This window comes from Caloenas nicobarica, chromosome 13, assembly GCF_036013445.1.
Source record: "Caloenas nicobarica isolate bCalNic1 chromosome 13, bCalNic1.hap1, whole genome shotgun sequence".
Lineage (NCBI taxonomy): Eukaryota > Metazoa > Chordata > Aves > Columbiformes > Columbidae > Caloenas > Caloenas nicobarica.
Genome location: NC_088257.1, coordinates 17,877,633 through 17,890,408, shown reverse-complemented (window position 1 = coordinate 17,890,408; position 12,776 = coordinate 17,877,633). Strand labels below are relative to the sequence as shown.

At 49.8% G+C, this 12,776-nt stretch overlaps 1 protein-coding gene across 2 annotated transcripts in view; it reads left to right on the top strand.

Moving 5' to 3' along the window:
• Nucleotides 1-1,456: 1,456 nt before the first annotated feature.
• The window catches only part of UBE2D2 (ubiquitin conjugating enzyme E2 D2), a 28,835-nt gene continuing 17,515 nt past the window's right edge, over nt 1,457-12,776 (top strand). The window contains exons 1-2 of one of the 2 annotated variants that reach the window (XM_065644207.1): nt 1,457-1,803; nt 10,289-10,352. In XM_065644207.1, the coding sequence (XP_065500279.1) occupies nt 1,780-1,803; nt 10,289-10,352 (88 nt within the window). In that variant the 5' untranslated portion in view covers nt 1,457-1,779. Of the gene's footprint in view, nt 1,804-7,436; nt 7,529-10,288; nt 10,353-12,776 lie in introns of those variants that run through there. The other variant, XM_065644208.1, reaches the window with a different exon arrangement.

The following is a 12,776-nucleotide window of genomic DNA, read 5'->3' as shown; positions in this document are numbered from 1 at the left end:
CTGATGACCTTTCTTCTGATACAAGCTGCTTAGTCGCCTGAAGACAATTGCTATTATTGTCCATACTGCTGTTTTCCATGGAGATGGTGGATGGAAATTAATTTTTCTTCTACACCTGGCATCGGGTCTATGGACGCTGTCGCTGCAGGAGAACGTTCGTGTCCCTCGGTGGCCCCACGGGCATGGGGAGGGTCCCGAGTCCTGCACTTGACTGCCGACCTTGTGCTCTTCACTCAACACTGTGGCTCCGGTACGCTCCGCAAGCCCGGTGTTGTATTGGAGATACTTTGCCATGTAAATAAAAGCCTGTTCAATGGTTCAAACCTTTATTATGCAGCCACACTGTGACCTGCTTGGTGGACTCTTGGCTGAAGGAGCTTGGGCTCTTTAGCTTGGAGGAGACTGAGGGGCAACCTCATTCACAGGGATCAATATGGAAAGGGGGAGTGTCAGGAGGATGGAGCCAGGCTCTTCTGGGTGACAACCAGTGATAGGACAAGGAGCAATGGGTGCAAACTGGAACACAGGAGGTTCCACATAAAGATGAGAAGAAACTTCTTCATGGTGAGGGTGCCAGAGCCTGGCCCAGGCTGCCCAGGGAGGCTGTGGAGTCTCCTTCTCTGCAGACATTCCAACCCGCCTGGACACCTTCCTGTGTAACCTCCTCTGGGTGTTCCTGCTCCGGCGGGGGATTGGGCTGGATGAGCTTTTGAGGTCCCTTCCAACCCCTGACATTCTGGGTTTCTGTGGCTCTGTCCCCCCCACCCTCCCAGCCCTAAAACTGCGTGACCACCCGCCAGCCCCGTGCCTCTACCCACGGGGAGGGGACGCTGGGCCCGTGTCACCCCCGCGGGGCTCCCGCTGTCACCAGCACCGCTCTCAGTGCCACCCCATGTGTTCCCGGGGGCCTCTGCCTGCCCCGGCTGCCCCGGCCGGGGTCACCGCCGGGCGGCGCCCCACAGGCCGCAGCCCACGGCCGGGAAGGTGCCTCGGGCCCTCCTGAGGCCTCAGCCCGAGCCCCTGGGCCCGGGCTCCACCTCCCCAGGCCCGGAGCCCCCGCGGGGGCGGCAGCGGCTCCTCCGGGCCCAGCCCCGGCCCTACAGCGGCGGCGCGGCCGGGACTTCTTCCGGTGCCGCCTTCTCGCGAGAAGCCGCCGTCACGCGCGCTCGCGGACCAGCCGCGCCTCACGCAGCCGCTGTATCCTTCCGCGCTCTCCCCCTCCCCCTTCTGGAGAGTTCTGCACGGCCGCCGCAGAACAAATAGTCCCCGCCGTGCCCCGCTCCTCCTCTCCTTCGCCCGGGCCTCCCCCTCCGCCCCCAGCCCGGCCTCGGCGCCGTCGCGGCGGCCGCCTCCGCGCCGCCAACCGCGCCGCCGTCCGAGGGCGGCGGAGCGCGGCGGGGAGTCGGAGCGCGGTGGCGGAGTGATACGCGGAAGGCCAGCGAGGAAGCGCCAGCGCATAAAGAGGCGGCGGAGGGATGCGGTAGGAGCTGCGGCAGCGAGCTCCAGCCCAGCGGAGCCGCCAGCGAGCAGCGCGCCCGGCCCGCCCGCCCCAGGCCCCGGCCCCCCCCGCCGCCGCCGCTGTCTTCTGGGGGGGCCCCCTCCCCTCCCTCTTTCCCTCCCCCCTCACTCTCTCCTTCCCCTCCCCCCTTCCCCTCCCCCATCTTCTTCCGCGCCGCCGCCACCTCCGCGCTCCTCCTTCCCCCCCCCCTCCCCCTCGGAAAATAGTCCCCGCGGGCTGCCCCCTCCCCGCCCGCCCCTCCTCGCCGCCTCGCGCACACAATGGCGCTGAAGAGAATCCACAAGGTAAGGGCAGCGCCCCGCGCCCCGGCCGGCCCGGCCCCGCCGGCCCGCCGCTCGCCTTACATAACCCGGGTAGGCCGCCGCCGCCCGGGCCTGCGGGAGGGACGGAGCGGGGGGAGGCCGGGCCGGGCCCTGCCCGCCGCCGCGGGGTCGCTCCGGTGCCGGCCGCGGCCGGGGGGCTCCGGGCGCTTTTCCCCGACCGCGTCGAGGGGCCGAGGGGAGGCGGGGGCGGAGGGGAAGCTCCCCGGCTGCTCTCGGCGCTGCGGGCCGGGCGCGGGGGCGCCGGGCCTGCCCGCCCGGGCTTTGTTTGCTTCCCCCGGGAAGGTCCCACCTCCCCGGGCACCTCCCTGGGTTGCGGGGCCGTGCCTTGGCCCCGGGGCCGGGGGGGCCGGCTGGGCCCTTCCGAGGCAACGTGGCCCAGGGAGCCCGGGCCCTGGGGCCGCGAGGGGGCGCCGGCGGCGGGGCCGGGCCGGGCGGGGGCTGCGCGGCCGGGGGGGCGCGGGGCCGGACACGCGTGGGGCCGCCGGGAGCCCCCGGGAGGCGCTGGAAGTTTTGGCGGAGCTTGTTTGAGCTCCGATCCTCCCCTCAAGGAGCCATGGGGTTGGGTACTGAGCGCGGAGCGTAGTGAACTTGTCATGTTCAACTAGTCCGAATAGTGTGATTTATCGTTGTAACGGAGCCGCTGCTGCTCTACAGCCTGAGTCATCCAGCAGGGAGAGGTGTGAGGTGCCAGTGCCCTGCGCTTGGTGTCCTGGCCTTTCAGGAAAACACGGCTGCTGAGCCCCCTGTGGCCTTAAAACCCGTCTCTACTTGATCATTATAGTGTCTTTTAGCAGGAAAAAACCCTCCGTCCGAGAGCAGGGTATTGAAGTACGCTTCTGTTACCTTGGTGAGTCAGGCAGGGAATTTATATCCTTTTCGCTGCTAGGCGTGTAGCTGTCAGTGTGGAGTCTCCACGCAGGGTTCAGCTGTAGAAGCCAGTCCTCCCAGTAGGGTTTCTGGTCTCGATTGCTGTGCAAATCTGACTTTTGTCTAGAACCAGGTGTGAATCCACTGCCTAATTTAAGATCACTTTGCTAGCTCTGTTTTGTTAATGTATGTAGCATCAAATTTGCGTCACGTGTTAACATCTTTGCTTTGATTGTAGGTTATCTTGAAGTTTTTGTGAAGTTTCGTGTGTGGTACTGATCAAATTAAAGCTAAAGTGAAGAAGAAAATTGAAGAGAGCTTGAAGGCTTATATGTGCTCCTGGAATAGATAGAGCTTGAAAGGGAAGGACTTCGAGTATAATTTTAGTGTATCGAAATTTCATATAAGCATACAGTGATGGGTTACATAAGGAAGTTGTTGTCCAGCTGAGTGTTGCTCTTCTGCGATATTCAGTCATGTATTTTGCCGATAATCGGTGCAACACAAGGGCTGTTCCATGGAGCATTTGTGGGTGTTCTGAAGGAGCGATTCCTTCTGGGGAGCAGGCTGTGCCCCCTGGCATGACTGCTGGTAGCACAGGGCTCCTATGGGCTGGCTCTGTCTCCTGCCAGGTCACTGGGAAAGTGCTTTATTGTAGTTTAGTGGGTGCTGAGATTCAGGATTCAACACACTTTCAGAGCACTTCTGTTTCTAGTCCGTGTTTTTTAACAGGAGCGGAGCTGAATGTGTCGAGTCTTTGTTAACATTGCGGTCAGGGTCTGATTGTTCGTGCTGCTTTTCAAAGATAAAGGATCCTGCGGGATAATGGGGACTGTGTAAGGTTATAAGAGCCTTTAGAGGCTTGCGAAGTGGGGCGAGAGTGTCGCAAAAGCGATGGTGTGGATTGAGTTCTGCAAAGTACCAAGTGTTTCATTGGAGTCGGGAGTGGTGGCTCTTGAGGAGGGAGGTGATAGGGCTGTAGGCAACACTTCCAACAGAAACAAAGTACGTGAAGGTAAATAAAACCACTTTTTCTGGTGGTCCAAATGCTTTAAAAGTTAAAGGGTAGTTAAGCTACAGACCGGAAAGGAGCACTCTTAATTTGAGTTACCGTGGTTGTCTTGCTCAGCTCCTTGAGTAATAATCACTGGTTGTTTACACTTGAGCTATTTTAAACCCTGTGGAGGGTGTTCGTATCATCTCATTTTTGTTCTGGTCCCTGGGAAAAGCAGTGGTATCCCCCGCATGCTGACCATCCCTTCGGGATAACGAGGGAACAGCAAGTTTCTGACCTTTGCTGTTGCACCTTGTGGCAAGAAAAAAAGCCCGCGGAATGTGGATTAAGTGGAAATAATCCCAGTAGACTTGAGTACAAAGGAGTGATGGGAAGGAAAGCTGCTGCTTAGGCATTTTTAGAGGGTGTTATCAGTCTCAGTGTATCAGGTCTCAGTCTCGCCCCTGGCTCTTGTGCTTGGCCGTTTGGGTTTTATGCTTGACTGCAGACTATGAGGTTTCCTCTGAAATTTGTGTGTCCTTGGATAATACAGGGATGAGAACTTGGAAACAAGCAGAAAACCTCAAGGGTAAGTCTTTGATACAGTGTCACCTGAAATCGCCTCTTGCAGGTTGCCCTCTCCTGGGCTGGAAGAGGGGCAGAACAAGAAGTTTTCTGCAGGTGGGTAAGTGTTGTTGCTGGTGTGTGAGATGGCTCAAGAACCTCTGCGATCTGTCCCAGCGTGTCTCTGGGGACTTATTCTTGAGGTTGTTTAGAGACTTGAGCTGGAATAATGTGTCTGCACAAAGCTGCAGCTGTTCTTTAAGCAGATGCTCCGGAAGGGCTCAGACTTGAAACCTGCTATCAGATTGCCGCTTGTATATTCACCGGAGTCTTTCAGGCAGTGATGTTCTTAATTCTTGCTTAGGTTCTTATGCAGGTCTTAAACTTGGAGCTCTTTCCTCATGAGAAACATTTGGGATGTAGGAAATGATGCCAGTCAGAGTCCCTGTGAACTGTGGGGGTAACAAGTATAGCAATTTCATTGTTATTTTATAATGGATATATTTTCTAAAAATAGGTCATTGTGTTTATTATATAAATATATATATATATCTCATTGTGAAGATATCCAGAGGCAGGATGGGAGGGATAACTGAAGGGCTGTAATGAATGGTTTCCATTTTAAGGTTTCAGCAGAAGTACTTTGGATTCAGCCACATCCCTGTCTGTGTTCCTTATCTGTAGGGGATGTGTTACCTGTGACTGAATAAGTAGGGCACTGTTTGGAGTTCTTTGGATGAGAAAGCAAGTAAAAGGTTAGTTCATTGGCTTTTATGGGTTTCCCCCACATGAACTGGTTGATAGACCCTGCAGTGAGGGGGAAGGGGAAGTCAGAAGCTGTGCTGAAGTAAATCATTGTCTTTTGGCAGAGCAATGGTGGCTTATTACTGCTTATAATTTAGAGGCTTTAAACCAGGTAATGTTTTGCAGAACTACACTCTGTGCCGTAGCAGCGTCCCTGTTGAGCTGTGGAAGATGATGAGCTTGCTTGTGGTCCAGAGCTGCTTGACCTTCTGAGATGTTTGAGTATGACTTGTGCCAGGGTGAGCACTGCCCGCGGATGGGATGCATTCGACTGGCTAGTTGAACAGCATTAGCGTTGAGTTGTGAGCTACCTGTGCTGGGAAACTTGGGGTTATTTCTGCACAACCAGATCTGCTTCACAGCAGCCGGTGGGAACAGCTCGGTCCTCCCGTTATCAGCCTTGTATGCCGGCGCAGCCCATCTGCAGTACAGATGTCCTGTGTCGCTGGGACAGGGAACGCTGCTGCAGCTTCTGTTGGCCAGCTTGGCTTTCTGGTACTCGGATTCCACACCAGGAGAGGGTTATACATTGCTTTGGTGTTCTTGCTGTTCAGGCTTTAAAAACAACGTGGGGGTGACAGTTACATCAGAGTTTGTTTGTAACACGTACCTGGGGTACTCCTGTGCTTCATACAGCTAGACTCTTCTCGTGCTACTGAACTACTTGCCTTTTAACTCTTGCAGAGTTGTAAGAACTCAAAGTCAGTGGATCTGAGCCTTTTCAAGCATTGAAAAAGCAGATTCTGTCAAGGGGAAAGGATTTAAATATTTCTGAAAATTAAAATGAATCTGTTAATAGAATAGGTTCCCTTAGAATGGCAGATATTCTGGAACTACAGAAGTCGTGCAGAGCTGTGGATGCTGTAGGGCAGGGGAGTCCAACCATTTTCACCACATCAGCCTCGTGGTTGCCTTCAAAGGGCCGAGTGTAATTTTAGGATTGTATAAATGTGACTACTCCTACTGCTGTAGGGAGTTGGATCTGACCTTGGTGTGTGTGAGCAGAGGGGCAGCTCGGACTGGAGCCGGGAGGGAGATGCTGGAGTCCAAGATGACAGGCTGTGCATAGTCCCTGGCTGTTTGCAGTCACTCATCTGGTGCGTTGAAGTGTATTTGGGGGATGCTGCCATGTACCAAGGTTCATTAAAACTGCTTGAACTGGCTGCTGGAGCATTCTGGCTCTTTTCTTGCTTGGTTGGCTTCTTGATGTTGCTAGTCATGTTAGTTATTTTGACTAAAGGCTGTATTAGCATTAACTTAAAATCCTTAAAAATAGGTTTATGGCCAAAGCAGTCTTTACCAGGAGCATGGTAGACTTAGGAGAGAATTGTTGTCTAGCGGAATAAATTTGAACTACTTTAACAAATGTCTTTTGGAGTTTAAAACTAATTCGAACTTAAAATGTGCAGAGAGAAACTCTAAGGTAAAACTTAAAGCACTTGTGTTTGATACTGGCTGTCCCCAGTGCCCGGGGTGTCCCTGGCTTGGGAAGCACAGCGAGGGGTTCTGGTGCTTCAGCGCGCTCCAGCTTCCTTAAATGTTTTCCTGGAGCAGGGATGGGTTTGTTGGGAACTGATGAACACAAGTAAATCTGATTTGGGGGCCTAGATGCCCATTTATTGTATGAGTTTTTTAGCTTTTTTTAGGATAACTAGCTCAGGGGTGTAGTGGTAGTAGTTTCATTCAACTTGGCCTTTGGGCAAGACACCTTAAACTTTGCTTTGCACCATATTTCCACTTCCTTGTTTCTGCAGAGGAACGAATTAATACTTTTAACTCTAAGCTGGGTCAGGTTAATGGTACGATCTGGAGCAGTGGGCCCAACCCCAAGGGTGTTCTGCTGTAGGGGACAGGGCAGAAACTTCAAGTTCTGTGAGTTGACTTTCCAGCTGAAGGCACTTGATGGTGAGGTGGCCTCCTGGGAGCTGAACAACTCAAACTCAAGGCTGCTGGGTTCTTAGCTTTTAAATTCCTGAAAGCAAAACCTTCTGCGTGTTGTTTAAGGATCAGAAACTGTCTCAAATGGGAACTGGCTACAGCTTGCTTCAGGTATTGGTTGGAAATCAGTATTGTCAAGATTAGACTTGACCATTGACCAACCAGCCTTCCCAGATGGTGAGGAGCCAGAGAAGCCTTGCAGGGCCTGATACGGCAGGAATGGCTCTGGTTTTAGATGATACCAAACTGTAATTGAATCTTCTAGGTTTATGAGTTCCAGTTTTATGTGAACTCCAGAGTTGTTTGTTCAGAGTTATAAACCAGCTTGTTTTCAGCCTCCCTCAGGAGTATCTGGAAGCAAAGACCTCACTAGGTCTGGGGTTGTGTTAGCAGGACTGTGGAAACTGCACCGAAGTCTTCAGAAGGCACAATAACCGCTTGGATGCAAAAGCTTGGCACTGTGCTGCAGCAGTGGGCGCTCATCTCCATCTGCACCTGGATCAATGCAGCTGTATGAAGGTACCATTCCTGGTTTTAAACTTGGCTCTGCAGGTCTGACAAGTCAGCAGGAGAAGTTTTACTGGCCTGGCAGCCTGAAGAGAATGATGTATTAGAAACAATTGCCTGTGTCCTGCCAGGAAATCCAGAAGGTGTGTGTGGAGACACAGTGCTCTGCTGTGGTGGGCGGCTGTGTCCAGAGCTGCCCTATGAGCTTCAACATCCTCCTTATCCGAGCTGCTCTACAAAAACTTAGAGGATTTCTATTACAGGGGTCTGAGTTGAAAGTTGGTGCTAAGCTCCTTGCACTTCGAAAAGTTTATGTGCTGCTTTTTACACAGGACTTTTAATCTGTGACATTTTCAGTCTGTGAATTTCTAGAGCAGACCCCGAAATGCTGCCTTAGGTGACAACTGCATTGGTGACACAAGCGGTACAAGTGTCCATTGTAAAGTCATCTCTTTTCAAGGAGATACTGTGTGTGGCTTCAGAAAAACAGAGTATTCCTTCTAGCTGGAGCTGAAGGTGGAAGAGGAAGAAACAGTATTTTGATGAGTAAAGGGCTGCTACGAGCTAAACTTCATTGCTGCCTCTACATCTGTGGTGAGACTTACCCGGTGGTATCACTGAGGCTGTGTTGTTTCATCCAGTTTGGTGTAACGGCGATTTTGAGCAGCAGGACGTAGGGTGAACGTCGGGGCAGCTTTAGAGCTGTGTATTCTACTGGCTGGTAGAACACGTGCTCAAGCTGCAGGCCCTGTTTGTCACTATTTCCATTTTCTAGTTGGGAAGGTGCATGCTAGGCTGTGAAATAAAACCACAACCTACTATGGATTGTACATGGAAAACATGGATGCTTAGAATCGTACTTCCAAGTCTATTGTTGCATCATATTTATGCATAAAACAGGAGTGAAGGGGATGAGAAGTGGTAAGGGAGGGTGAGATGTGTGTGGGGTTTTTAATAGATGTTTGGGGTTTTGAGTACTGTAGCATTAAATAGTGTAATCCAGAAGATCAGAATTCAATAGCGTTTGGAAGTGTACTCTGTACAACTTCAGAAAGAGTTGGTGTATTCCTGTTTTTAAGTTTTCACGCCCACACGGGCGGTGGGAGGGGGAGAGCGTGCTACTGATCTTTGTGCAAGCTGATTCTTTCAACCAGAGGTAAGGAGGGAATCCTCACTTGGCTGAAGTTGACTACTCCTAACTGATGCGCATAGCTGACAACTCTGAAGGGCTTTTGTCCTTTGGAGGATATCTGAAGATGCCCTCTGCTTTTGGGGGAGAGAAGGCTCTTCAGCAGGTGCTGCTTGCTCAATATTTACTCCTGTCCAACTCCATGCTGAACCATGAAGAGCAGGAGCAAGGCTTGCTTGGGTCAGCACTGCTCATAGGAGCATTAGAGAAGCCGCACAGCAGCCCCGTGTTTTCAGCTGGGCTCTTGAGGAGCTGGGAGACACCGAGAGCAAAACCAGACTTGAGTGTGCTTTACGGGAGCTGAGATATGTGGAGCTTTGTATCTCTACTGCAAGACTCCTGGGGACTGCGTACTGAGGGGACAATCCTGGGATTCACCTGTTCGATGTAAGGCAGCGTTCTTGTGTTGCGACAGAAGAGGGTTTGGTTAGTGGTTGCCTCCCAGCTCATGCCTAGAATCTGGAACTCCCAGGGTTTGTCTATTCAAGAGCTGAAGTACTGCCTGTAAATAACAAAAAGCCATTAAGTGGTGAGCTTTTTCCCTTCCTGCAATCAGCTTGTCTTGATCCTTGTTCTTGAATATTTTATCTATCAAAAGCCTCAGAAGTCTAGTATCCCAGACTCTGCTGTGGGCTGTTGCTGGGAAGCCGTGCAGGCTGGGGGGTGAGGAGCTGGACGGGCCAGGGACAGCATGGGAGCAGCTCCTGAATGTCCTAATGGCTGCCTAGTGTTTAGCTTTAGCTTTCTAGACTGAGCTAGCGCAGAAAAAAGCGAAGATGTTTGGGCCTGTCATGCAAAGCAAGTAAGTGGCTGAGCCAGAAATAGAACGGATGAAGTTTGACTGTAAAGTTTTACTCTCTTTGCACTTCCCACTAAATGTCCACTTCGTGAGCAAATTGCTCATGTGAGTTACTGGTGACAATGTGCGGACTCTTTCTGATCTGGACTGATATTTTGCTTCAGATTGAAACTTGGTGCAGTTCAGAAGTATTCTGAATTACTCAAACTGTTCAGCCAGAGCAATTGAGGCTCATAATAGGGTTTCTTCAGAGGAAAACATGACTGACACAGCTACTTAAGTGAGAATTTCCATTCCTGGGCTGGCAGTTCTGTAGATCCAGAAGGCCTTGTATTTTGTTCCATTTAACCACCTATATTCACAGATGCATGCATCTGGAGATGAAACAAGTATTGAAGTTTTGTGTACTGCAAAAAGGCTCCTGCAGGCGTGTGATGATAAACTAGATCAGTACAGCCGGAGCAACCTGGGAGCTGTTACAATACTGGGGCTAAAATAAGGCTGAGATTGAGTTGTTGGATTGAGGCTGTTGTATCTCTGACCTGGAGATGGTGCAGTAGGTGATACCCTGATAATGTTTGGGATTTGTTAACTTCTATTATCAATGAAGGCAAACCTGAGAGACTCTGACTTGATGACGATTGCAGTGACTTAATGTGTTACCACTCTTGTGAGCTTTATCTCCATGACCAAGAGAGGCAGCCAAAGTGCCACTAGCAGCTTTTTTTAGCAATAGCATGATTGGGTTTGAAACTAAAAGAAACAAACTTTTTCTGTTTTTCAGGAGTTGAATGACCTGGCACGTGACCCTCCAGCACAGTGTTCAGCAGGGCCTGTTGGTGATGACAGTAAGTATGCTACTACTATCAAACACTTGGAATCTCTCTTCCTTTTTCTTCTAAAATGGGATGTCCTGTTCCTTAACAAGGAGAAGCTTCCTGTTTATTTTTTGTAGAATACTAGACGCAATCCTAAATTTGTTATCCTTCTGTATCTCTTAATACCTTCCTTGTGTATCACTGGAGTTTTGTGTTACTCCCATTGTATTTATTGGGCAAGTGTGTGCACTGGGGACATCTTAAATTACACCTTTAGAATTAACTGCTCTGGCATTCTCGTGGGGTATGAAGCTATTTAAACTTCAGTAGCTCTGTGGCCAAACCAGCAAGCAGCTGCGTGCAGCTTTCTGAACTTTGATACTTAAACTATATATGGTGTAGTCCCATGGTCCTGTACAAGTAAACCAAGCTACTCCTAATCCTAGATGCTCGTCCAGCAAGGTCAGGGTTAACTATATTTTAGATGGGAGTTAACACTGCATTTTTAAGAAGGTTACATGTAGTCCTTGGGGATAAGAGGTTAAAATGTGAATAGAGGGGAAACTGGTAGGTAAATTAAAGCTTGAATGATGAAGTAATGTTAGATTTTTAAAAAGTTTAATGGTTACTGTGGTCAAATGAGTTATAGGAACACTGCAAACATTGCTTGTTCTTTAATCTGTTTTGTGCTACTGAATTATAGAGCACACCAGAGTATCAGAACTGAAAGCCAGGTTTGGCTCTTAAGTTTTAGGCAGGATTTCACTCAGTTTAGAATATGACTGGTGGCTTTCTCCTGAAGCAAAGTCAGAATGTGTAAATCCTACTGTCATGACTAACTTGTCGCCTGGTTTGGACGCAGCTGCTGGGGTGTGAGGTGGGAAGTGCAGGTGGAATGCCCTGAAGTTGCCCAGCACGGTTCTGTTTGGAAGCTGTGCTGGATCGGTTGCCCTGCCGGGTTCCGTGAGGGGCAGCCCGGGACGGTCCCTCTGACCCACACATCAGCTGGCTGTCCTGCTGCAAGGCTGTTCACCTGTGTGCCAGCTGGAGTTGTTCTGTCCTTTTGAAGCTCGAGGAGCAGTGTTCAAGCAGGAAAAAAGCAGTTACTCTTTAAAATCCTACCCTGAGTTGCTTTTGTCTAGCAGTGTTATAGTAAGAAGATCTACTGTTATCTTCTGCATGGATTTTTCCCTAGAGAGGAGGGCAAGATATATCATGTGACTTGACTTAATGGTGTTTATATGGATGCTGCTTTATCTTAGTTGGTCATGTTCCCAGTCTGCTTTGGTTAGCTGTGACTAAGGCAACTTAATTGTTGCCCAATACTTTATGGTGCTTTTCTGTGAGAGGCCTTTAAACTGCGGTGGTTTTGCAAGCTGTGCAGTCTTCTCCATATTAGCTGGGATTTTATGCTTTCTGGTGAACTACTTTTTTACAGTAGCATGAAACTCTTGGGTTCTAGCTTAAGTGAGCAAGGTCAGTAGGATGTTTGCAGTGAGACATGAACACTCGCAAGTTCACCTTTTGCCTTATAGCTTTACCATGGATGCTGAGGTAGATTAAGATACTTGTTTTATGCATTAAGTGCCAATGCATTTAATGCATAAAATGCCAGAGATGAGGAAATGTGTTTCCGCTTTCTTGTAGCAGCTGTGCTGTGTAGGAAAGGCTACAGAAAACACGTAAGAACTGGGATGCCCCTTGAACAGTGTGCACTGAACTCGCTGTGCAGCACGATCTCTGGCAAGTGTGCTGTTCAGTGAAGCGTCCCAACTTGAGAGTGGGGGATACTGAAGTAGGGAAATCCTCCGGCTGTGTGCTAAGAACTCTAAGCTTAAGTATCCTTTCTAAAATGGAAAAAAATTACTGCCAAGATGTCCTGAGTCATCTCTGAACTCTTCAGAAGTGCTGAAGTGTATAGAAACTTATACATTCTTATCAATCTAGGACTAGATTTTAAAAAGCACTTGAAACCTGAGAACAGGAATACTGCAGGTAGTGGAGATGTTGCTGTCCAGCAATGCTTTCAAACAAGTGAAAGGTGTGTTTGGTTTTGAGGGGTTTTAGCAGTAGTGTCCAGCTGTTTCTAGGTACTCCCCATCTTATTTCTGCTTTCAAAATAGTATTTTAAAGACACCTGTAGTTTCATGGAAGAGAAATTAACTAAGATAATAGAGCCACTCTGAGGCTTTTCTGTCCTTAAATTGGCAAGTATGATTTGTGCCATGATAAACTACTTTGTCACTTCCAAAGACTATCAAAGGTGATGGAGATCGTCTGGTGGAGGAGGTGGTGATGTAAGTTGGTGAATGCTTATATTGAAAAGTTACAACTGAACGCAGAAAGCTTTCAAGTAATATTCAATTCCTCTCCTGTGTCACCTTTTGGAAAGACCTCTAATGAAAGACTTTCACTATTGAGAGCGACGCTTGGGGTATATGTAAGTGAACAGCA